The following is a 23,090-nucleotide window of genomic DNA, read 5'->3' as shown; positions in this document are numbered from 1 at the left end:
TTTTGAAGTTTTGAAGCTGGATTTTTAATTCATTGACTGAATTCGAATTTTCCAAGCTATTTGAAATTTCTGATTATTGAACTCGGAACCGAAATTTTATTATTGAACTCGAAGCGAATTGAATTTTGAGTTTTTCGAGTTTTATTCGAACATTGTACACCCCTAGTTGACAAAATGCTATAGACATCAAAATCAAATAAAAAACCATTAAACGAAGTAACAAACTAATTGATTTTCCTTCTTAAAGTAGTTCACTTTTGATGTGAATTTTGAATCCATTTTGTAAACCAACTCGTTCTGACTTGAACCAAAATAACACTTTTTTTAAACAGCATGTTTTGATCTGAACCTGTACTGACCCGGCACACCGTCTACTTTGCCAGGCCTAAATTTAATTACTACTATTCGTCTATTCATAATATTTGTTCTGTTTTAAATGTTGTTGTAGTTACGTGATACACATACTACTTGCCAGGCTATGAATTATTGCATTGTGATTGACAGAAAGTACAGTAGAAAGTACAGAAACTGCTCAGGCTAGGAAGTGGAAAAAACTAGCATTTACTGAATCACTGATGCATGCCCGTGTTTTTGGTAGCTGGACACCACTAAATGGGTCGCGTATGACTTGACATGTTTAACACGACGCCTATAATTAACCGAATCATTTTCTTAAACACGGACATGTTTGATAAGCAGGTTACGTGACACGTTTAATATGAGTAAAGGAATTGGCGAAGTATATTGAGGGCCCGGAGGCCCCCCCCCCCTGTTTTTTCGCGTGATAGTATAAATTTACCCGTTTTTCATCCGAAATTTGTTATGCAGTGTAAATTAAGCCGCTTTTGACCGAAAATTTAAGCATGGACCCCCTTTTCTTGCGTGGCAGTGTAAATTTACTCGTTTTTCACCATAAATTTGTTATACTTAGTGTAAATTACTAAATTACGCCGTTTTCGACCGAAAATTTAAGCACGGCCCCCCCTTTTTTGCGCGGTAGTGTAAATTTACTCGTTTTCACCCTAAATTCATTATTCGTAGTGTAAATAAAGCCGTTTTCGGTCGAAAATTTGAGCCCAGCCCCAGCATTTATAATTTTTTTAAATACATTTTGAGCCCCCCCCCCCCCCCCCCGGCGGGTATCTTATTCAAAGCTTCGCCACTGAGTAAAGGTATTCAGTTTAGAAGCACGAATGGCACATCACAGAAACATGAATGACACAATTATTGTCAAGATTCACTAAACGTCGTTAAAAAAATTATAGGACAAAATTAACACGATAAATGAAAGTTACCAAAAATAACAGTCCATATTTAATCATCCATAAAACTATGTCATTTTGATAAACGGTTATGAACATTCGTGTCAACTTATTCACCCATTTAAGTCAATTTAAACATGCTATGAGTGTCATAAACGGGTTAAGGTCCCCCGTTCAGACACGTTTTAATCGTGCCATTAACTGTGACCATCAATTCTGGATTATAGCCAAATTCCCACAGGAGGTTGTTCTATTTGCACCTTTTGTTTAAGTTTCAGTAGGCAATGAATCAATTGTAGGAAGAATTATAAGGACCAGATCTAAATTATCGAGAACATCTGGTTTTATTTTATATTTGATGGGTTGCATAGCTGCAAAATTCAGACCAGAACTCCAATCAAAGACTGAACATATGAAAGGATCCTCCAACATTTAAAATACAGCCGGCGTCGTATCAGTTCACCGAACAAAGAACATTAAAAAAGTGACTTTAAATTGTAATGTAGACAGGTACCGTCATTCCTATAGATGAAGCCAAGACACAAAAACATTTCCTAGAGTCCAAACCAATGGAGCGGATGCAACAAAAGCCGCTGCTGGGGTGCGCCTTGCCACCCAGTCAGCTGCTGCAGCTATATTGAAGCAACAGTTGAAGTCTGCAATTCACATTAAAACAGAGGTAACCAATTTTCATTCCGTAATTCGTTACATAAGTTTTGTATCCACATTTGTTACTCATAATATCTGTAGATCTGCAGTCTTGATTTTAACTTTCATCTCATGCATATAATATTCACACATTACACAAGTTAACCAACACAGCATGTGAATATCATATATAGATATATTATATATAGAAGGGAAGAGGGTGACAAAATGTCAGTAGGCCCCACTCTTTTAACTGTTTTAACAAGAGCCAACATCACCAAAAGCAGTACAATACATACAAATACAGCCACCCCCTAACCCCTACCCACCACCCCAAAAAACTCCCTACCTTTTCAATCACTCAGATCTCACTCGAGCCGTCGTTGATCTTCTCAAACCTGGTTTTGAGGTTTCCAAAGGGTTAGTAGGCCGTCCACCTAATCTATCAACCTTAAAACTATCACTAAACCTCTCATCATCCTTATGGTACACGCTAGGATGCCTAGAGTACAAGGGAGACGGGAATGAAGACGAAGATGACGATGATGATGTGTCGGAATCTGATGAGTTTGCATGCAAGTTCCTCCATAATGGGCTGCTGCTGATGCTGTTGTGTTCTTGATCCCAGCCCCATGATTCCATGCTGCTTGAATCCCTCTCTGTGCTGCAAGAGCATGATTCTGACAAGATTCCAGAACCGTCACTTGATGAAGATTCCTCTTCCAGAGACCGGTGACGAACGGTAAGATGATCGCGGTTAACATCCCAAGGAGATCTTAACCCGTATGATGTTGGCGTTTTGTGTTTTTTTGGATCTTGGTGGTTACGCGATAATAAGGTGCGTATCACCCGAGGAGCGCGTGGCGAGCACCTAGTGGTTGCATTTATATCACAAATTGTTAGCTTATTGAGTCGGTTTACTTATATTGCAATAAATTAATAATAAGATACCTTGCATACAGAAGCATGTATGCTCCTTTGGTCAACACGCTCTGAACATCCACCTCTTTCACCTGAAGAACAAAAGTTTAAAAAATGACACGTTTTTCTCTTTAAAAAAAGAGAAAATTGCACAGATTCTCCATGTGGTTTGTTGATATTGCAAGCTTGGTCCCGTAATTTTAAAACTTACAAACTTAGTCCAAACATTTGTGAGATTGGTGCGCATTTAGTCCCTATGTAATGTTTGGACGGACTGAAACAAACGATAAGAACAAAACGTGCAACCCTTTCACAAATGTTTGGGCTAAGCTTGAAATTTTTAAAATATGGGGACCAAACTGGCAATATGGTCAAACCACAAAAACCATTTGAGCAATTCTCTTTAAAAGAAACCTCAAAAACTGAATGAAAGATAAAAGTGGTAAAACCATACCTTGTTGTCATCCATCTTGAACCACCGATTCTCAACGTTTTTAACATAACACACATAATGACCAGAAAACGTGTCATTCATTTGATCCAGGTGAACCACTACGCCATAAAGGCTGTAAACCGGGGATTTGTCACTCGTTCCACTCACATACGGGGCCATGTTTAGAATCTCCGGGAAGCGAATCGATTTGTTAAGCTTCCCATATTTACCAGACTGTAATCATTCAAATAGAACACACGAGTCCAAAATCATTTTTCATTTTGATATATGTAAAGTAATTTTTTTAATATATATAAATAAGTATATAGTATTACTTGAAACCGCTTTAGTGCGATAGTAAGGACGTTTGGAGCTTCCAGCAATGTCAACGTCTTTTTAGCTTTCTCATAGGATTTACACCTGAAAATACATTATATAAATTTATATTTAGAAAAAATCAATACAAATAGCATTCCACATGTATCAAGAACAATATAACAAATCTAAACTAACCTGCTGCACTTATACTTGTTTTCACCATCTAGTATCTCAGTACACGTATATTTATCCAAAGCTTCTTCTAAAGTTGCTATATTGCCTTCGATTTCTACCGTTAAATCCATCATCCGCTCGTTTCGCTCTGATTTGCCTCCACATTTCATGCACTTTATCTACAAAATCAAAAACATGTGCATTTAGACACTCACATTTTAAATTTATTTTCTTTTAGCGAACACAATGTTACCTTAGATCTTAGATAACCACCAAAAGTGAGTCCAACTAAAGTTGTTTCTTCTTCTAACGAGTTGGTGGCGTTTGTTCCTGCTTCCTTTAAGCAAACTGATTGCAAAGTATCAATAGCATACCTGCAACAACAATTGCTGACTCAGCAAGGCTACAATAAATATAATCTTTTGAATAATATAAAAACGAGCTGGTGCACCTTAAAAATTCATGTGCATCTTCTTGTCTCCCTTGGTTAAGGCTGCTTCCAATAGTTTGTATCTGTGAAAGTATGCGAACAGGAGACAGTGAAGAACTCCCATTTTTGGCCCTTAAAACAAGACCTTCAAATTCACATGTGAAACACCAGTCTCTTTTGTTACCTAACATAGAATAACAGCAAAGCATAAAAGTTAAAGTATTTTGTAAATTATTTCCATAAAGAAAGTTGATATAATAATGACTCACATGCTTTCGAGTGAAGTCCTTGAAGAAAATAAGCGTTTAAAGGTGGTGTGTGTGTCAAACACTGAAGCACAGCATTGGCATAACAGCTGCAAAATATTTAGGCGTAAATATATACATGTTAAAGAAAGATAATAATCAAAAATTCGGTGTACACGCTAATCAATGAGTAGAAGCTTCTACCTGTTTCCGCAATTAACAAGGCCAAAAGGCCGCAATTGAACCTGTTTCCAGTTGTAAAGCTTGACAAACATTTCATACGAGAAAAGACCCTGGTATACAATATCAATTAACAAGTCAGTTTATAATTATAAATCTTTTAAATTTCATGGTTCAAAGATAGCATAGATTCCGGTGTTATTATACCTTGCAGCTGTATTTATGTGTCGTTTCACTCTCTGCTCTTTGTGAACAGTGACGAGTCAACTTGGAGGACTTGGGCTGGTCAACAACCTTCACTGTTGATGTCTTTCTTTCCTCATGAACAGCCACAGATTTTATATAATTTGATGCAAGCCTGCTGGTAGATTTTAAAGGCGATGATGTAACGTTCTTGGTGTTGACCTCATGAGTTGACTTTACAGGATTTGCAGAAGGTATGCCACCAAGTGATCTATTAGAATCTTTAACAGGTGATGAAGAAACTTTAGTTTCCTTAAACATCGATTTAGGCAAATCACTGTTACCAACCACATCTTTAGGTTTTAATGTTTCTGAATGATATTTTGGTGGCTTTGTGGAATTGATTAATATTTCTTTTGATAAATCATTTGACTTCTTACTCCCTGACCCATTTGGAGCAGAGACATCCAACATGGTTGTGTTCTTATCGGAAACATCAAACTCATCCAATGTGGATTTCTCGGAATGGAGGGTCCCACCCCAAAAGTCAGAAGAGGTTGTTGAAGGTTCAGAAAAGGAAAAGCCATTAGAAACATCATCTACCCGAGAAGATGAAGTCGACTCATCTAAAGCTGCGTTACGCAATACTGTTGTGTGCTTCTTAATTGAAACATCAAACTCATCAATGGTGGATTTCACAGAATTGAGGGTCCCACCCATAGGGCCATATGAGATTGGTGTAGGTTCAGAAACAGAAGGCACATCATCAACCCGAGAAGATGAAGTTGATGATGTTTGATCAACCTTCACTGAGCCAGTGGATGATTCTGCTGCCACAAAGTTTTCAGACGTGTCATCTGAATCCCCTGAACTGGTAGAAGTGGTTTCAACAGAGGATCTACTAGGGGTAGAGAAAGGAGAATATTCCTCAGACGAAGAAGGTTCAAAAGTTGATCCCACTTCAGGTTGTTTTGCATCCGCTGAGGTGGCTTTGGAATCTTTACCATCTTCTTGGTTGGAAAAAGTATCTTTAACAGGTTTTACAGGCACATAAGGCCGGCATTCATCTTTGTGGCCTTGTCTCCAGTGAATAATTTGACATCTTCCGGAGCTGCAATTAATTTGAAACGTAACTAAATATTAAAATATTACAAGAGCTGAACACAATTCATATCTGAGAAATTTTGAGCTTCAATGAAGAAAATATAAAACACATGCCACAAAAGGGTATGCATTGACACAAAATAACAAAACAGTACAATCATGTACTCAAAATGATGAAATAACAAATGCATCTAACAAGGGGTAATTAACTACAACAATAAAGTAGATTTAAAGTTCAACTGTTTTAATTAAACAAGATATATTTTAAGATACTGGATTATGCAGGTAGACTTTTTGGTTCAAGCAACACAAACAAACTTTAGCACTGCGTAATTACAAAAAACGACATCCAGCGTAATGAAGTGTGTGTGTGTGTATTTGGCCTTGAAGAATTGTATGATTTAACTAAATCGTTAATATGAGAAATATTCACACATATATCTGCACACAAAATCACACACAAACTCGCAAAGAATAAAAAACTATACAACTTGAGGATACTTTTAAAATACATGTACAATTCATACATTCTAATCTTTTAACTAAACTAAAAAAAACAAAATATCCCATGGCCGTCGGTTTTTTTCACAATATAAATGATACAAAACAACTGTTCATGCTAACTATATTTATATAGACCTATCATACCATACATGCCAAAAAAACAGTAACCTCCTAGAAGTTTCCAGCCTACAAAAACCAACGTTACACTACGCCAACGACTTCATGTCACGTATGAGCGTATGACACGCATTAGCGTGATCTAAAAACTTAATTAGATAAAGAAAAAACAACCTTTTAATATAGCTTTTCACAACTCCCAAACAACCATCACACTTCAAACAAATTCTCAATTTAATTAAATGAGCAGAACGGTAAATGCGACAGCATATTAGTTCCATGAAACGCGGACACAGCACATAAAACGTAAAACACCGACTAGCTCAAAACACGTGCAATTAATCAAACAGATATTTTCACACTAAAAACAGCTACACCATATACCTAATCCAACCGATAACCCAGCAATATTTCATAAATTTCAACTTTTTTGCCATGTCAAACCTTCAACATTAGTTTTAGCATCTCTTCATCTACTGTAATACTATAACTACATTAAATTGCTTAATCACGTCTAATCAATCTCCTCTAGTAAATTATACAAAAACATAATTCAGATCAAAAACAAAAATAATCAAGAATTAAAGTTACCAGTAACGAGCTGCTTTACACTTGGCACACCGCGTGCTGGCCGGAGAGAAGCACACGGCACATTTATACACCGGCTTCAACACCGGCGCCGGTGCAGGTGCCGGAGGTACCCAAGCTGAATATTCCGGTGACCTGACCGGTGAACTAGCATATGAATATGATTCAGTAGCCTCAATCTCAGCTCTAGCCGCCTCTTCCGATGCAAACACCAACAGGCGTTTAATCTCCTCACTCCTCGCCGCCGCGTGGCGCCACTTCCGCCGGAGAAAGAATCCGATCGCCGGAAGAATAACGAAGAGTACGGCCAGGACCACCAGGTTTGGAAGCCCTGGATCCTTTCTAACAGGCATGTATTATGTAAAACGACGATGCATCAAGTAGGATGTTATGATGATGAAACCCTAATTTTTCAACTATCATAGATGAGATGAGTTGAGTTCCGTCAAGTCGTCAATTGCAAATTAGATGGTGAAATTGGTGGTTTGTAAAGTTAAATTGATGAAGAATTGATTAGTGGTTGGTGGATTGGTGTGGTGAATTTTGGGGATTTTGGAGATCAAGAATTTAGGGCTTTTGTCTGAATAATAATAATTACAATAATAATAATAATAATAATAATAACAACAAGGAAGAAAGAAACGAATTTAGTTTGACGAGTATACACAGACAGAGACAGTGTTTGAGTTAACTAATATTCCGACCGGAATTGCACGAGGGAAGTCGGATCTTCGTTAATTAACACGTCTTTCTTTATTTGTCGGTTAGAAATAACGAAGAACTTGCATCTTAACTTGTTATTTTATTATACTTCAAATAAATAAATAAATAAATAAATTGCTACTGTACTTTAAAATAAAAATTATATCTTTATAAAATTTTAAGTTTAGACATGTACACACCCACCGACTCTTATCGAATTTTCTTGGAATAAGAGGTTGTGTAAGGGAAAAAAATGGTTTTTGATAGGTGATTTTGGTTTAAGTGATTTTAAGTAACTTGTTATTTTAGGTAGTGGACCTTTTTTAGTGGCGGTCTACATCATTTAAATTGTGAGGTGGCAAGACATGTGAACCCCACTATCTTAGATTGCGGGTTATAAATAGTGGATTGTAATTGATAGTGTATTTCTTGTGTTTAGTTAATTTATTTTACTGTTTTTATTAAGTTTTTAGCTAGATTTGTGGTACTTCATAGTTCATACTGCATGTTTTTGATTTTTAGATCATGGGACATTAAAGATACGTTTTTAGAATCATGTATGTGCATTTTATGAAGTGTCAAGATGATTGGGGATGACACGAGTTCGCATCGGAATGAAACGCAAAGAAAATAATAAAAAGGTCAATTGCATTGAAGGCACTCACACTGGCGCGCCAATAAACCACATGGACTCAACTGGATCATTTTACATTTAAGGGGCTCAAAGTGCGTCTGCCCTGAAACCACATAAACACAATCAGAAATTCTCTATAAGTTTAATCAGAACCTTAGGATATTATGAAATTATGTGGATCTAACTTAAAATTTTGATTAATGAATTTTCAGAAAATGAGTCTGAAATATGTTCGAGTATTTAATATAATGCCCATTGTTCAGAAGTAGAGGAGGTGAATAGGTAATTTGGTTCTTCGAAATATGATGAGATTTGTATGTACATTATAAGCATGGTTACGAAGAAGAGCGTTTAGGCACCGAATAATTACTTGATGCTTAATGACTAGTCGCTATTTGATCAAAATCGATTAAAACTAAGAAAAATTATACATAAGATTTGGTGTGTTTGTGTTTTTGTTTGTGTATGTGTGTGTTTATTTGAAAAACTACATATAAATTCCAATCCGATTAATCGCTAGTCCATATCCACCACCCAACCTAACCAGCTCTACAACACTAATTAGAGGATGACAAAATTTTTTATGCAAGATTTTATAGTGGTTTTGGTGGATGATAAGAAATCCATAATACTCTCTGTATACAACTAAGAGTTTGTCTTCACTAAGAAATCATCTTTACAAGTCGATAGAGATCACCATTACAATGTAGCATTAAGAAGGTAGTGATCAGTTAGTCACTTATAGCTACTCTTATTAATGGTTACCATAAAATCTCTCTAAAGGGTATGTGACGTAATTTGTGAACCCGAGTGCCACATAAGAAATTCGAAACAATCTGCCAGAACTCCTGCCACCAACAACAGTGTACTTGTGCCTAGTGTTGTAAACAAATTGAACGAAATGGTGTTCATGTCCTTTCATTTAACATTAAACTTGTTCACGAACGGTATGAACGCTAACCAGATGGAAAATCTTGTTCGTGTTCGTTCGTTAAGGAATTGAACTTGTTCACAAACGGTTAACGGATGCAAATTAACATGTACTATTTAAGGGAAAAAACACATTAGTTTTCCAAAACATTAGACTGATAACCTTAATTGAATATAAAATTAAGCCCCGTATATAATAATAACAATAATAATAATAATCCTCGAATTGGTGGTTTGTTGTTAGTTAAAACAATACTTCATATAACAAACCATTAACAAAATGAAATTAACATAAACAATAAAATTATAAAATTTAAAGGCTAGGTTGGTTATTACAAATATAATTTTATAAAACTATAAAATAAGCATTTAACTAACGAACATAAATGAACACGTTACCGAACGTTCGCAAACACAACCTTTGTTCATGTTCGTTCATTTAACTATATGAACAAAATTTCTTGTTCGTGTTTGTTCATTTATTGAATGAATGAACGTAAATGAACTTCCCCGCCAAACGGTTCACGAATTGTTCGTTAAATGTTCAGTTCGTTTACAACCCTACTTGATGGCCAAATGCAACTCTCTCACTCTCTCGACACACAAACACATCTCTCTCTCTCTCTCTCAACGGCGAACAATAGTTGTGCCCGCTACCCAATTAGGGTACCCGCATGGCCGACAGAGTGGCATCTTGGAAGGGTATCTGTTGATGTCCTGATCTATGCATCACCTCACTAATCGAATAATGATAACCCTTTTAAATTTCTCACTCATTTATTTGACTAGTTAGGCAGTAATCACCTCTTGAAGTTGCACATAATATTACTAATCGAACGGTGACACACCATACTACTTGTCTCTATATTGTCAAAAAAATAATTGTGTGGTAATGAGCTTTCAATTGCGACTTTAAACACTTGATTGATACCTTATTTTTTTTTTTTAACGACCAACAAAGAAAGTATATTAATGCCTAGCAAATCCCATTTAAAAAATAATGCATTTATATTTATAATCATTTATAGTTATTAAATACCATGATAATGATTTAGATTTTAGAAGGGTAAACCCACAAGAGTAGTTTCTAAACTCTTTTAAATGGTATACAGTTGTATACCAACCTGGCAAGCTCTGTGTGATTTACATACGTATATTCACAATTTATGATTATTAATATAACAAAAGAAACATCTTATATTTAAGTGTTTATAAAGTATTTTAAAATTTCACTGTATGGTTGCAACAAAGTGTGCATGACTAATGAAAATGATTAATACACCTCTGTAAGCAGTTTGGTTTTTACATTGTGTTTTGTTATTAACAATATTTTTGCTTAGTACCTGGTATTTTAATCCACTTATAGTCTTATTAATATGATTTATATATTTTACATCGAGTGACATTAATTTGTTATTATTTTAGCTACTAGTCAAATAATCAAACGTAGCTAGCAAACTTTTACTTCAAAAAAATATATTTTAAAGATCATTACAGTATTAAATTAAAAAAAAAAACGTTGTAATAAATACGTAGTATAATAATGTCGTTGCTCCATTTTGAAAAAAAATGTGAGGTAATGAAAAGAAATTTCATCATCTTTGACCTACTAACGGACCAATATCTATCTTAGAGGTAATCAAGTAATTATTATATATATATAAAAAAAAAAAAAAGTAGTGGGTGAGCTTGAGATAAGGAACATTGTAATGAACGGTGTGGATTCTCTATTTTAGGTGAAACGTAGCATCAAATTTAATTCTTCACTTTAAATTAAACGCATATGTTAAAATTTACATAATGAATCTGTTAATTAAGAGTGAAATTAGGTAAATTGGATAACCACCTAAATATTACTAATCAATAAAACTTACTCAAAAACTTGATTACATACGTTCATAACTAACTCTAGCCAGGCTTAAATTCCTTATTAGATACAAAGTCAATCTATTTTGTATCTAAACATGAATTTGACATGAACTCAGGCAGTAACACACTTATTAGCTAGTCTCGAAATACCTTTAATTCACCAAAGTTGTGAATCTAATTAGCCCAACCTGAATACTGAACTTGTAAAGGGTAAGGTATAAACAACCCGCTGACAAATGAAACTTGTTATAATTGTGGTGGGTTGACGGATTGACGGTTGATGGATTTAATGGTTGGCGGGTTTAATTATACTAATTTGTATCGTGTCGAACCCTTTTAAAATCATGTCGTATTTTGTATCGACCTGTTTAGTGTTTGTTTGTGAATATGAATAATAATTGGCGACTTCGTAACAGTTTAGACAATCAACTACTCAAACACATATAAAACTTTTTCTAATTGTATATGGTCTAATTAACTGTTTTATTTATTTCGCATTCTCAATTCAAACATGGGTTTATATATTTAGTTTTATATTAGAAGAAGCAAATCAAATGATTGGGGGTGTTAACTTAAAAAATAAATATGTTAAGAATTGATCATTTAATGAAATAACTCAAAATGTAATATTTCACTCTTAAAAGTTAATATTACAAAAAAAAATAATAAAAAAAAACTTAAGTAGTAGCACTTTCATCTGAAATCTTAATATAAACATTTTAACAAACCATAACGAATTAACAGATTAACCCACTTATTAAGCAGTCATGTTCAAGTTAACATATTAATTAAACATGTTGTGTTTTGATTGATATGCTTAATAAAATGAGTTGTTTTGCCTGATCCTGAACAAAACACATGAATCATTCGTTTTTTTTCTTCTTCTTTTCGCTATCACATACTTATTTTATTTAAGTTTAAGCTAAAAAAAATTAAAACAATCAATTAAAAATCATACTGAAGACCAAGGTTTTGGTTTCTAAGAAAACATAATTTATTGAAGTTAATCATAATTGTTTATTGACAGAATTACAAATTTTGTCCTTTAAAAAAAGCCAAATTACGGTTCGTGTCCTTTTCTAAGTTTCCTTGCAGGCGGTGTACTTTAAACTTTTTTTTTCTACATGTTATGTCCTTTACGCTAACTGGGTTAGAAAAACTCAGTTAAATGCCCTCACGTGAGGCGCATGTGAGGGCATTTTTGTCTTTTCGTCTCTACCTGCAACTTCTTCTTCTTCTTCCTCTTCTTCTTCTTCATTTTTGGATTCATTTGGATTCATCTTTTTATCAAACAAATCATCCAAAACCCGATGCAACATTTGGATTCATCTTATCTGCAACATTTGGATTCATCTTTTTATCAAACAAATCATCTTTTTATCAAACAAATCATCCAAAACCCGATCAAAATCCAGACAAACCACCCGTTCCATAACCGGGTACGCTCGATTCATCAAACCGGCTTCCGCGAGGATCTCGAGAACCGCGATAACCGAGCAATTCGACACCCGAACACCGTGTTGTTTACTAACCCAATAAAAAACCCTAATTGTGATTCTGGGTTGGTGTCTAATGGAATAAAGAAGCTTAGTGAGCAAATGGGGTTGTGTAATGAGTGGGTTTAGGTGTTTCTGTAATGGGGTTTGGGTTAATTTTGTCGGGTGTGAAAACGCCCAATTGGTTGATGAAATTAGGGTTTTCTTGAAATGGGTATTGATCGGGTTTACACAACCAACCTTGCACCACAACAAAACCCTAAATCAGGTTGTGTAAAGCCGATGGTGGGAGATGCGGCGGTCGTGGTTTAAGATGAAGAAGAAGAAGAGGAAGAAGAAGAAGAAGTTGCAGGTAGAGACGAAAAGACAAAAATGCCCTCACATGCGCCTCACGTGAGGGCATTTAACTGAGTTTTTCTAACCCAGTTAGCGTAAAGGACATAACATGTAGAAAAAAAAAGTTTAAAGTACACCGCCTGCAAGGAAACTTAGAAAAGGACACGAACCGTAATTTGGCTTTTTTTAAAGGACAAAATTTGTAATTCTGTCTTGTTTATTTGAATATTTAACAATTGGACGGTTCATAAGTTCAAAATATTATTGATTTCTGTACGAATATTTAAAGAATAGGACGGTTCATTGATTGAAAAGGTTATAGTGGTTATGAGTCACATTTGTACATTTGATCATGACATCAACTTATATAATATGTACAATTTTTACAAAAAATCTAAAAAAGTATTATTAGGTCAAACACTTTTAAAATATAATATTTTTAAACTTTGAACGATTATCAAATATCAACTATTCAAACACGACCATTACCTATTACGTTTGCCTATGACCAAAATACCATTTTTATAGTCGTGAGGAACATATTATTAAATGTGACCTTTTGATTTTGTTATCATCGAATGACATGTTCATCAACGATTTCATGATAAAACACGTACAATTACTCAAAAGTCATATCTTTTAACTTCACATGTTCATGAAAAACATTAAAAAATTCATTTTGGTTCGACGTTTGTGTGTTGGCTTGATACGATTCACAAAACACACTAAGGCATCCGTCCATTAAAAGGAAGGATAATCTTTGAGACGTGTTATTACATCCTAACTCATTTTTTAAATTATCTTGCCCTTCGTATTATACCTATCACCTTTCATGTAAAAGTATATAAACAGTTATTAACGCACATCCGGGTTTAAAAATTACATGTTTTACAAGTTTTTTTAAAAAAATAAAATATTATACGGTTTATTCTAATTAGATCTCTAAAAACTTAATATTATAAAACGCCTTCACCAAGTCTAAAGCTCATTACATCATGGGCCTAGATAAGCAGCAGAACTGCAGAAGCCCACATAGAATCACAGGCCTCTTAAGAATGGATGGCCACCAAGGGACTTAGGGAGGTTAAAAGCTCGCCCACATATTCACATGCCTACCGCTGATATTTAATGAAGTATATATATTTTTAATTTTAAGAATATAATTGTGTCCTCTTATAAAAAGAAAAAAAAAATCTATGTCGACGCTTCAAGCCCTTAGGTTCTATTTTGTCACAGGCAATGTCGGTTGGACAATCGCTTTTCATGAAACGAAAACTAAAAATCATTTGGTTGCTAATTTTAAAACATAATGGTGTACAAATTAGAAGTTTATACTTAATTTATATGTTTTTTGTAGGTAACGTTAAAAACCGGCTCAAAACTTATGTTACTTCATGTTTTGACCGTTCTGCGGGAAATAAAAAAGCAACTCTTCACTGCTTACATTTCTAACATTGTCCTTGTTTCAACTTTTCATGCTATCTTTCAAGAAACCAAAAATCTATTACAAAGATATTTGGAATTTAAGTCACGCAGTGAAATAAAATAAAATAAAATGGAGAAAATGTCATAATTGCAATAGGTTATTTTGCTTTATGTTTTATTAGTTCAACATGGATTTAAAAAACGATGGATTTTTTTCAAAAGTTGTTGGAGCCGATGGATTTGGTTCGAAAGTTGTCTGAAGACGGACTTGGTTCAAAACTCATCGGCGAAGATGAATTTGGTTCAAAACTTGTCTCCGCCGACAGTTTTGGATGGACATTTATAAAATCTACCAACAAATAAAGCCATTTTAAGAATCTTTCTTCTCAAATAGACTATTTTGAGAATTAAAAAAAAACGTACACATTTCTTTAAAAAGGACAGAAATATACTCCAAAGTTCAAATTTCACGTGCCAAACAATTCGTATGGGCCTCAAAAGTTCAAAACAAATATCTCGTGAGTTTCTGGGCCCTAAACATCAGCTATTATTTTGTATTTTGTATATATTTTTTTTAAAACTAAGAGTCCGTCTAAGATTGTGCGTTGTTGGTCACTCGCTCACTTTTCATAACTTTTACCACCCGTCATATAAGCGTCACCTTAGCTTTTTCTCTGCTCTTTAACTCCATCACTCACACTCACACTCAACCTATATCATAATTCATTCTCCACCATTCCATTTACTTACATTAGTTAAAAACAGAAAATAGAGAGAGAGAGATGATTGGAGATTTTGGGGAGTGAGGCGCATGACGATGGTTAATGGGACCATGTCACTAGTTGTCTGGGTGTAGGTGGCATGGTGTTCCCGTGACACGATTGGTGCCACCTCAACAGCACTAGTGATGGGAAGTAACTCATACCCCTTAGTCTAATAATACATATTTTTCCCCTCGATAGTTGACATCTTTGTTGTTTTCACTGTTTCCAAGCTTTTCATGAAGTTTCGTTCGTTGTTTTTGGTCACTGTTAATACATTCATTATTCAGATCATGTCTATAACTCTATATATTTTAAATAAACTAGCTGAGTGTCCACGCAATGCAGCGGTGTGTGCACGCAACTCGACATAGAACGTATAGTATGTGTCAATACATACGTCATCTGATGACAGTGTGCACGTAACCCGAAATTTGACACGTAACTCGTGCAAAGCAAGTTGCGTGCAATCGAAGATTGAACACGCGTAACCGGCCCAGAATTCACGTTACTGGCATTAAAACATGCTTAACCAACACCACAGGTGTAATTCATAACAATTACTGGTGCAGGGCGCTATGTTGAGCGCTTACCAAGATTTGGTTATGTGCGTTACGTGGTGCTAAACACGCGTTTATCGGCCCCGGTACATGTAAACAACGACAACTGCGTAACCGGTGACGAAAATCAAAAAAGCAAACCCGAAATATACAGTAATTTCAAATATATTACTTTTGTAAACCAACCCGTTTTTTGCCCTAAACCCGTTCCGACTCGACATGTAAGGCCCCGTTACCGGTGCCTCACATTGGACGTTGGATTTACTCATAAACACAGTTCTTTATATCAGAGTTAATTAAAATCTTACGCGGAATATAAAACTTTCATAAAACATTACATATCAAATCATAAACATGTCTTAAAACATTCTTCTTGTCTTTCAAAATCAAAACACAACTTATAAAACATAGCAGGTCTTCAGATGCCAGACTTTTAATCTTCTGCCATGTGTCCCGCTCACGCCAACTGTCGCATTCTACTCACCTGCGTGCATACTAAAAGTCAGCTACGCTGAGTGAGTTCTAGTTAATCATACATCATGCAATACATTTACTTACCTTCAATTACGCATCCGAATATACATAATAATTTCTTTACTCATTTACTTTCATTACATAATTTCATACATGCGTTCATACTTTATAATACTTTCATACTATATAATTACTGTTCATTCTATCTTAGATATTATTAGGGTTTGATCCCTCTTTCCTTTGTCTGTCTCAGATATTATTAGGGTCTGATCGCTTTCTTGTCTATCTCAGATATTATTAGGGTCTGATCCCTCTTTCCTTTGTCTATCTCAGATATTTTAGGGTCTGATCCCTTTCTTGTCTATCTCAGATATTATTAGGGTCTGATCCCTTTTTACTTATCTATCTCAGATATTATTAGGGTCTGATCCCTTTTTTCTCTATCTCAGATATTATTAGGGTCTGATCCCTCTTTCTTCATCTTCGTACATACTGTCTCTACATACCCATAACATACATATACTTTATCTAGTCATTTATTCATATTCATATGTTGTACATATATGTTTATATATCATACACATTCATCTTTCATATACATACCTCCCTTGTCTATACGCGCAATATCCGAAGATCGTTCGCGTACCGACAAGCATTCATTCATAATCATGACATATATCTATCACATAAATTATACAAGGTATACACTTACCATTTAAGGTAAGTGTATTAACTATCACATCGAGTATGCACACAGCCCCGAAAACATAACAAGGAAATGGGGCTAGAAACTCACCTGGATCCTGTTGCGTTCGCCGTTTATCGTAATTCCTTTCCTTAACTGAGCTCGGCTAACTGTTATAATATATATATATATATATATATATATATATATATATATATATATATATATATTTAGTTAATTAACCTTTCACTTGATTAAGTTGGTAATTTAGTTAGCCATCATATTCCTAAGTTAGGCTTGTTTAATTAGAATAGGACTTAACAATCTGTGGGCTTAGTTATATCAGATCCAACTGCCCATTAAGTACTTGGGCCCAACTGGTTTCAGGCCCATACAGAAATTGGGTCAGCCGAGAACTCTTGGCAGAGAACTCTGATGGCCGAAAATATGTTCTGGCCGAGAACCATAAGGTTTGACCATGTATTCTCATGTTTGGCCGAGAACTACATAAGGTGGCCGAGAACCCCATGGCCGAGAACCACATGGCCGAGAACTCTGGTTGGCCGACAACCCTTGGTCACCGAGAACCCATTTTGACCGGGTTTTTCGTGTTGACCGAGAACCCAAGGCAGGTTCAGGTCACCCACACCTGATGCTTTCAGCTCCTGCTTCAATCCTAAAATCCAATTCTAGGCTCATTAATGGGTAACGATCCAAGGTCACACTTTTAACCACCAAATCTCCCATTTTCTTAACTGTTTTACATCCGACGGCATCCCTTCAACAAGATCTAATCCGTTTTACGTATAAAGCGTAAACCTTTATAGGTTTTAAACGTTCTAACTAGATCTAGGGTTCCCTTAACGAACCATAACAACCATGAGCCTATTGAATCCATTTTAATCATCAAGTTTGCATTTTTAGGAAGCATTTAGACTCGTTCTACTCTAGGGTTTAGTTTTATGGCTAACCGTTCATAAAAATATAAACTTTAAGGTTAAAGCACATACCTTTAAGCGTATTTAGGCCTCGGGTTAGCTTGTTTATGAACTAGGATCTTGTATTTATCTTGTATATGAAGATCTATCTATAATCAACTTGATTTCGGTCTCGGATCCCTCCTTTTTCTCTTGCGGTCGATTATGGTAAGTTTGGGTGTGTTTTTAGGGTGTAGAGAGAATAAGATGGATAAGTTGGATGAAAATGGAAAGATTTAGGGTTTAAGGGGTATTTATACTCCCTTAAGCCCATGGACCTAAGGCCCATCTTTCCTTTTTAGTCCATGGTTAATTCCATTTAATTAGTCTACTTATCTTTTCCCTTTTACCATTTAATATTTACTTATTAACACGAGTAACTTTTCCATCATAACGAGTCAGTATTCAATATTATTATTATTCGAAATTTTGGGATGTTACAAGTCTTCCCTCCTTAAAGAGGTTTCGTCCCTGAAACCTAACTATTACATAAACAGATTTGGGTAAAACTTGCGCATCTCATCCTCAACTTCCCAAGTGGCATCTGATCCCTTACGGTGCTTCCATATCACCTTTACTAAGGGTATAACCTTATGACGAAGTTGCTTCTCCTTGCGGTCCACTATCTCGATCGGTTGTTCAATATAGTTCAACTGTTCATAAACCTCAATGTCCATCAATGGCACGTGCGACGTGTCATCAGCCAGACATTTCCTCAGGTGAGAAACATGGAAGGTTGAGTGAATTCCTTCTAACTCTTCAGGAAAATCCAGCTTATAAGCTACTTTACCCAATTGATCTAAAATTTTGAATGGTCCAATGTATCTCGGGCTCAAATTCCCTCTCTTCCTAAAACGAATAATTCCTTTCCAAGGCGAGACCTTGAGCATCACATTGTCGCTAACGTTAAACTTAATCGGTCGTCGCCGCTTGCCAGCATACGACTTTTGTCTGTCTTGAGCAGCTTTCATTCTTGCCTTAATCTGATCAAACTTTGAAGATATCCTTTGAACCACTTCTAGACTTCCCATTTCTTTCTGGCCAATCTCTCCCCAACACATGGGAGTCCTACATCGTCTTCCATAAAGCATCTCAAATGGTGGCATACCAATACTTGAATGGTAACTGTTGTTATTGGAGAACTCTGCCAGATGCAGGTGATCATCCCAACTTCCACCAAAGTCTAAACCACAAGCACGTAGCATTTCCTCAAGGGGTTGGATCGTCCTTTCAGACTGCCCATCTGTTTGAGGATGATACGCCGTACTGATGTTTAATCTCGTTCCCATAGCTTCATGGAACTTCTTCCAGAACCTAGAAGTAAACCATGTATCTCTATCAGACACGATCGATAATGGTACTCCATGCTTAGTTACAACCTCTTTTATGAACAAGTTTGCTAACGTTTCTGACGAGATAGCCTCTCGTATAGGTAGAAAGTGAGCACTCTTGGTCAAACGGTCCACAATCACCCAGATAGTATAATGATGCTTAGCTGTACGAGGTAGCTTAGTTATGAAATCCATGGTGATGTTTTCCCATTTCCATTCGGGTATCTCAAGCGGTTGCATCTTCCCATAAGGTTTCTGATGTTCGACTTTGACTTGTAAACAAGTTAAGCACTTACTAACATAATCCACTACGTTGTTTTTCATTCCTGGCCACCAGTAGTCTCATTTCAAGTCTTGGTACATCTTTGTAGCTCCTGGATGAATTGAGTATCTTGACTTGTGAGCTTCATCTAAGATCCGACCTCTAAGATCTCCATGGCGTGGAATCCACATTTGGTCAAATCTAGTCTTAACGCCATGAGTGTTTTCCATCAACTCATCTTGCTGACCATAAATCCTTTCTTTCTTGACTAACCCTTCATCTACCAACACTTCTGACTGCACTTTGATGATTTCTTCGAAAAGGCTCGAGTTCATAATCAATTGGTATGACTTCACTGTTGCAATGACTTCCTCATTCTTACGGCTTAACGCGTCAGCGACCACGTTAGATTTACCAGGGTAGTACTTAATATCGCAGTCGTAATCCTTTATCAATTCTAACCATCTTCTCTGCCTCATGTTCAATTCCTTCTGCTCTAAGAAGTACTTTAAACTCTTATGATCCGTGTAAATGGTACACTTAGTACCATACAGATAGTGTATCCATATCTTGAGAGCATGCACTATTGTTCCTAGCTCCAAATCATGCGTCGGATAAGTATTCTCATGGACTTTCAATTGTCTAGACGCGTAAGCTATCACCTTTCCTCGTTGCATCAACACGCAACCTAACCCACGATGCGAAGCATCAGTGCAAACAACCAGGTCCTCATCACCATCGGGTAAAGCAAGGATTGGAGCTTGCGTGAGTCTTTTCTTTAATTCCTGAAAAGCTTCTTCTTGAAACTTACCCCAACTGAATACTATCGACTTTCGGGTCATACCGGTCAACGGTGCGGCTATCTTGGAGAAACATTCGATGAATCTCCTATAGTAGCCAGCTAACCCTAAGAAGATTCGTATATCAGTCGGATTCTGTGGAGTCTTCCAATTAGTTATCGCTTCAATCTTAGCTGGGTCCACGGTGATCCCTTCAGGATTAATCACGTAACCTAAGAATTCCACTTCTCGTAACCAGAACGCGCATTTCGAAAACTTAGCATACAACTTCTCTTTCTTCAGAGTCTCCAATACCTCTCTCAGATGCTCGGCATGATCAGACTCGCTCTTAGAACAAATCAATATATCATCGATGAAGACGATAACTGACTTATCCAACATCGGCCGACACACCCTATTCATCATGTCCATAAATGCTGCGGGAGCATTCGTTAGACCGAATGACATCACGAGGAACTCGTAGTGTCCATACCGTTTCCGAAACGCTGTTTTAGGGATGTCTTCCTCTTTCACTTTCAACTGGTGATAGCCTGACCTGAGATCTATTCAGGAGAACCAACTTGAACCTTGCAGTTGGTCAAACAGATCATCAATCCTTGGTAAAGGATATCTATTCTTTACCGTAAGCTTGTTCAACTCGCGATAGTCTATACACATTCTCATACTTCCATCCTTCTTCTTCACGAACAACACCGGTGCGCCCCACGGGGAAACACTTGGTATAATAAAACCTTTGTCGAGGAGTTCTTGCAGTTGGGACATTAGTTCTTTCATCTCGGACGGTGCTAGTCGGTAAGGCGCTCTCGCGAAGGGTTGGGCTCCTGGTACTAAATCTATTTGGAATTCTATCTCTCGCTCCGGTGGCAACCCCGGAAGATCCTCAGGGAATACTTCTGGGTAATCGCGCACTATAGGAACATCTTTCATTTCTTTTGTCTCAGCCGTAGCGTTGACAACATATGCCAGGTAGGCACCGCACCCTCTCCTTAACAAACCCTCGGCTTTTATCATCGAAATGACGTTAAGCCCAGAACTTTCCTTATCACCATAAACCGTCACCGCAGTACCATCCAAGGACTTTAACCTTATTATCCTACTCTTACATATTGTCTGAGCTTCATACTCAGATAACCAATCCATTCCCAAAACTACATCGAACCCTCCTAAGGTCATAACATACAAAGTAACAAGGAACTCATGTCCCTCTAACTCTATCTTACAGTCCTTAACCATTTTCATTATTTTAACCGAAGTGTCGCTAGCGGTTTATACTATAAAAGTTTCAGACACTCGGCAACATTTCATTTTAGCTAATTTACTAAATGGTGTAGCTACGAAACTTTTGTTCGCACCCGAATCAAACAATACTGAAGCGGATATACCGTTTACTAGAAACGTACCTGTGACAACATCGGGGATCTGCTTGGCTTGTTCTTGAGTCAGCATGTATGCTCTAGTCCTTGGCCTTGTTGGTTCGGCATCCTTCTTTCCACTTCCTCCGGCACCACCATTAGTGCATTCCTTAGCAAAATGTCCCGGCTTACCGCACCCGTAACATGCGGGTTTTGCAGTACAATCGGGAGCATAATGCCCCACCTTTCCACACTTATAACTGGCATTTGATCCCAGCCTGCATTCCCCACCATGAGCCTTACCACACTTATAACAAACATCCGATCCTTTTCCCCACTTACACTCACCCCCATGCATCTTTCCACACGTCTTGCACGATCTTTTCACCCACACTTTCTGCTTCTTATCCTTGGAGTTCCACAACGGAGTACCGGGTCGTTTAACAGGAGCAACCCACTTCTTATCCTTCTTTTTTTCTTCCACCACAACATCATCCGCAGCCAGGTCTGCATAAACCATCTTTGTGAGTTCGGCAACAGAGTCAAAGGTAGCAGGTTTACTCGTTCTGACTAGCGTGCGGACTTTCTGTGGCAACCCCCTCACATAACACTTAATTCTCTTAGCTTCAATGTTAACCATAACAGGAACCAACCTAGACATCCGATTAAACTCGGTGGTGTACTCACGATGCCTCATCGTTCCAGCTTTCAAATTTAGGAACTTCGTCTCCGCCTTCTCAACCTCGGCGTCAGCACAGAATTTCTTCATAACCAGTTCCTTCAGATCCTCCCACTTCATAGCCTTGATTTCCTCTTGACTCTTCCTCTGCTCAATCGATTCCCACTAGTACATCGCCTCATCACCAAATGATTGGGTGGCGTAACCGACAGCTTGGTCGGGGCGGCACTCGCTAATGCGGATAATTTTATCCATGGCGGTTATCCACTGAAGAGTAGCGATTGCATCACCCAAACCAGTGAGCTTTGGCGGGTCACATCCTTTGAAGGACTTATAATTGCACCCGCCTCGACCTCTTTTCCTGTCACCAGCTTTCACAGAATTAACCCCACTCGAGGCCTCCCTCTCTTCTTCCTCATCTCTCCTACCATCACCTCCTGCCCCTCCAGCAGTTCTTTCACGGCTTCCAGCAGACCCTCCAGGAGTAATATTCTTTACAGCAGTGGCTACAACTTGGACAATAGCTGCTTGGATTGAGGGATCCAGTTGAACCCCTTCGTTGTTGACCGGACCTCCTCCAGCTGCACTCTCTTCATCCCTTGTGTTGGAAGCTGTCTCGACCGAAGGTTGCTGGGCACGACGAGGCCTGCCACGTCGTCCAGTGCGACCTCCCGCTCCCACATTTCCTCCCGTTCCAGCCATCGTATTCT

General features: G+C 37.1%; 1 protein-coding gene across 1 annotated transcript; it reads right to left on the bottom strand.

Annotated features, from left to right (window-relative positions):
- Positions 1-1,970: 1,970 nt before the first annotated feature.
- LOC143554946 (ubiquitin carboxyl-terminal hydrolase 17-like) lies at positions 1,971-7,806 on the bottom strand. The gene is made up of 11 exons (XM_077044601.1): positions 7,111-7,806; positions 4,819-5,905; positions 4,636-4,724; positions 4,456-4,541; positions 4,208-4,370; positions 4,010-4,130; positions 3,778-3,935; positions 3,600-3,684; positions 3,286-3,498; positions 2,862-2,923; positions 1,971-2,781 (listed from the first exon to the last, which is right to left on the bottom strand). The coding sequence occupies exons 1-11, from the start codon at positions 7,458-7,460 to the stop codon at positions 2,268-2,270; spliced, it is 2,928 nt and encodes a 975-aa protein (XP_076900716.1). The 5' UTR covers positions 7,461-7,806; the 3' UTR covers positions 1,971-2,267.
- Between the last annotated feature and the right edge of the window lie 15,284 nt (positions 7,807-23,090).

The sequence above is a fragment of the Bidens hawaiensis genome, unplaced genomic scaffold (genome assembly GCF_021521415.1).
Source record: "Bidens hawaiensis isolate Kalapana, Puna unplaced genomic scaffold, B.hawaiensis_p1.1 tig00017886_1, whole genome shotgun sequence".
Classification (NCBI taxonomy): Eukaryota; Viridiplantae; Streptophyta; class Magnoliopsida; order Asterales; family Asteraceae; genus Bidens; species Bidens hawaiensis.
The sequence above is the reverse complement of the archived record's forward strand: the minus strand, read 5'-3'. Positions and strand labels throughout refer to the sequence as shown.

What these genes read in the sequence shown, in the direction of transcription:
- LOC143554946 (XM_077044601.1), bottom strand. Translation starts at nt 7,460, where the DNA reads ATGCCTGTTAGAAAGGATCCAGGGCTTCCAAACCTGGTGGTCCTGGCC. An exon ending in AGGACTTCACTCGAAAGCAT is followed by an intron (nt 4,371 to 4,455) that starts GTGAGTCATTAT and finishes ATTCTATGTTAG; the next exon opens with GTAACAAAAGAGACTGGTGT. An exon ending in TACATGCTTCTGTATGCAAG is followed by an intron (nt 2,782 to 2,861) that starts GTATCTTATTAT and finishes TGCAACCACTAG; the next exon opens with GTGCTCGCCACGCGCTCCTC.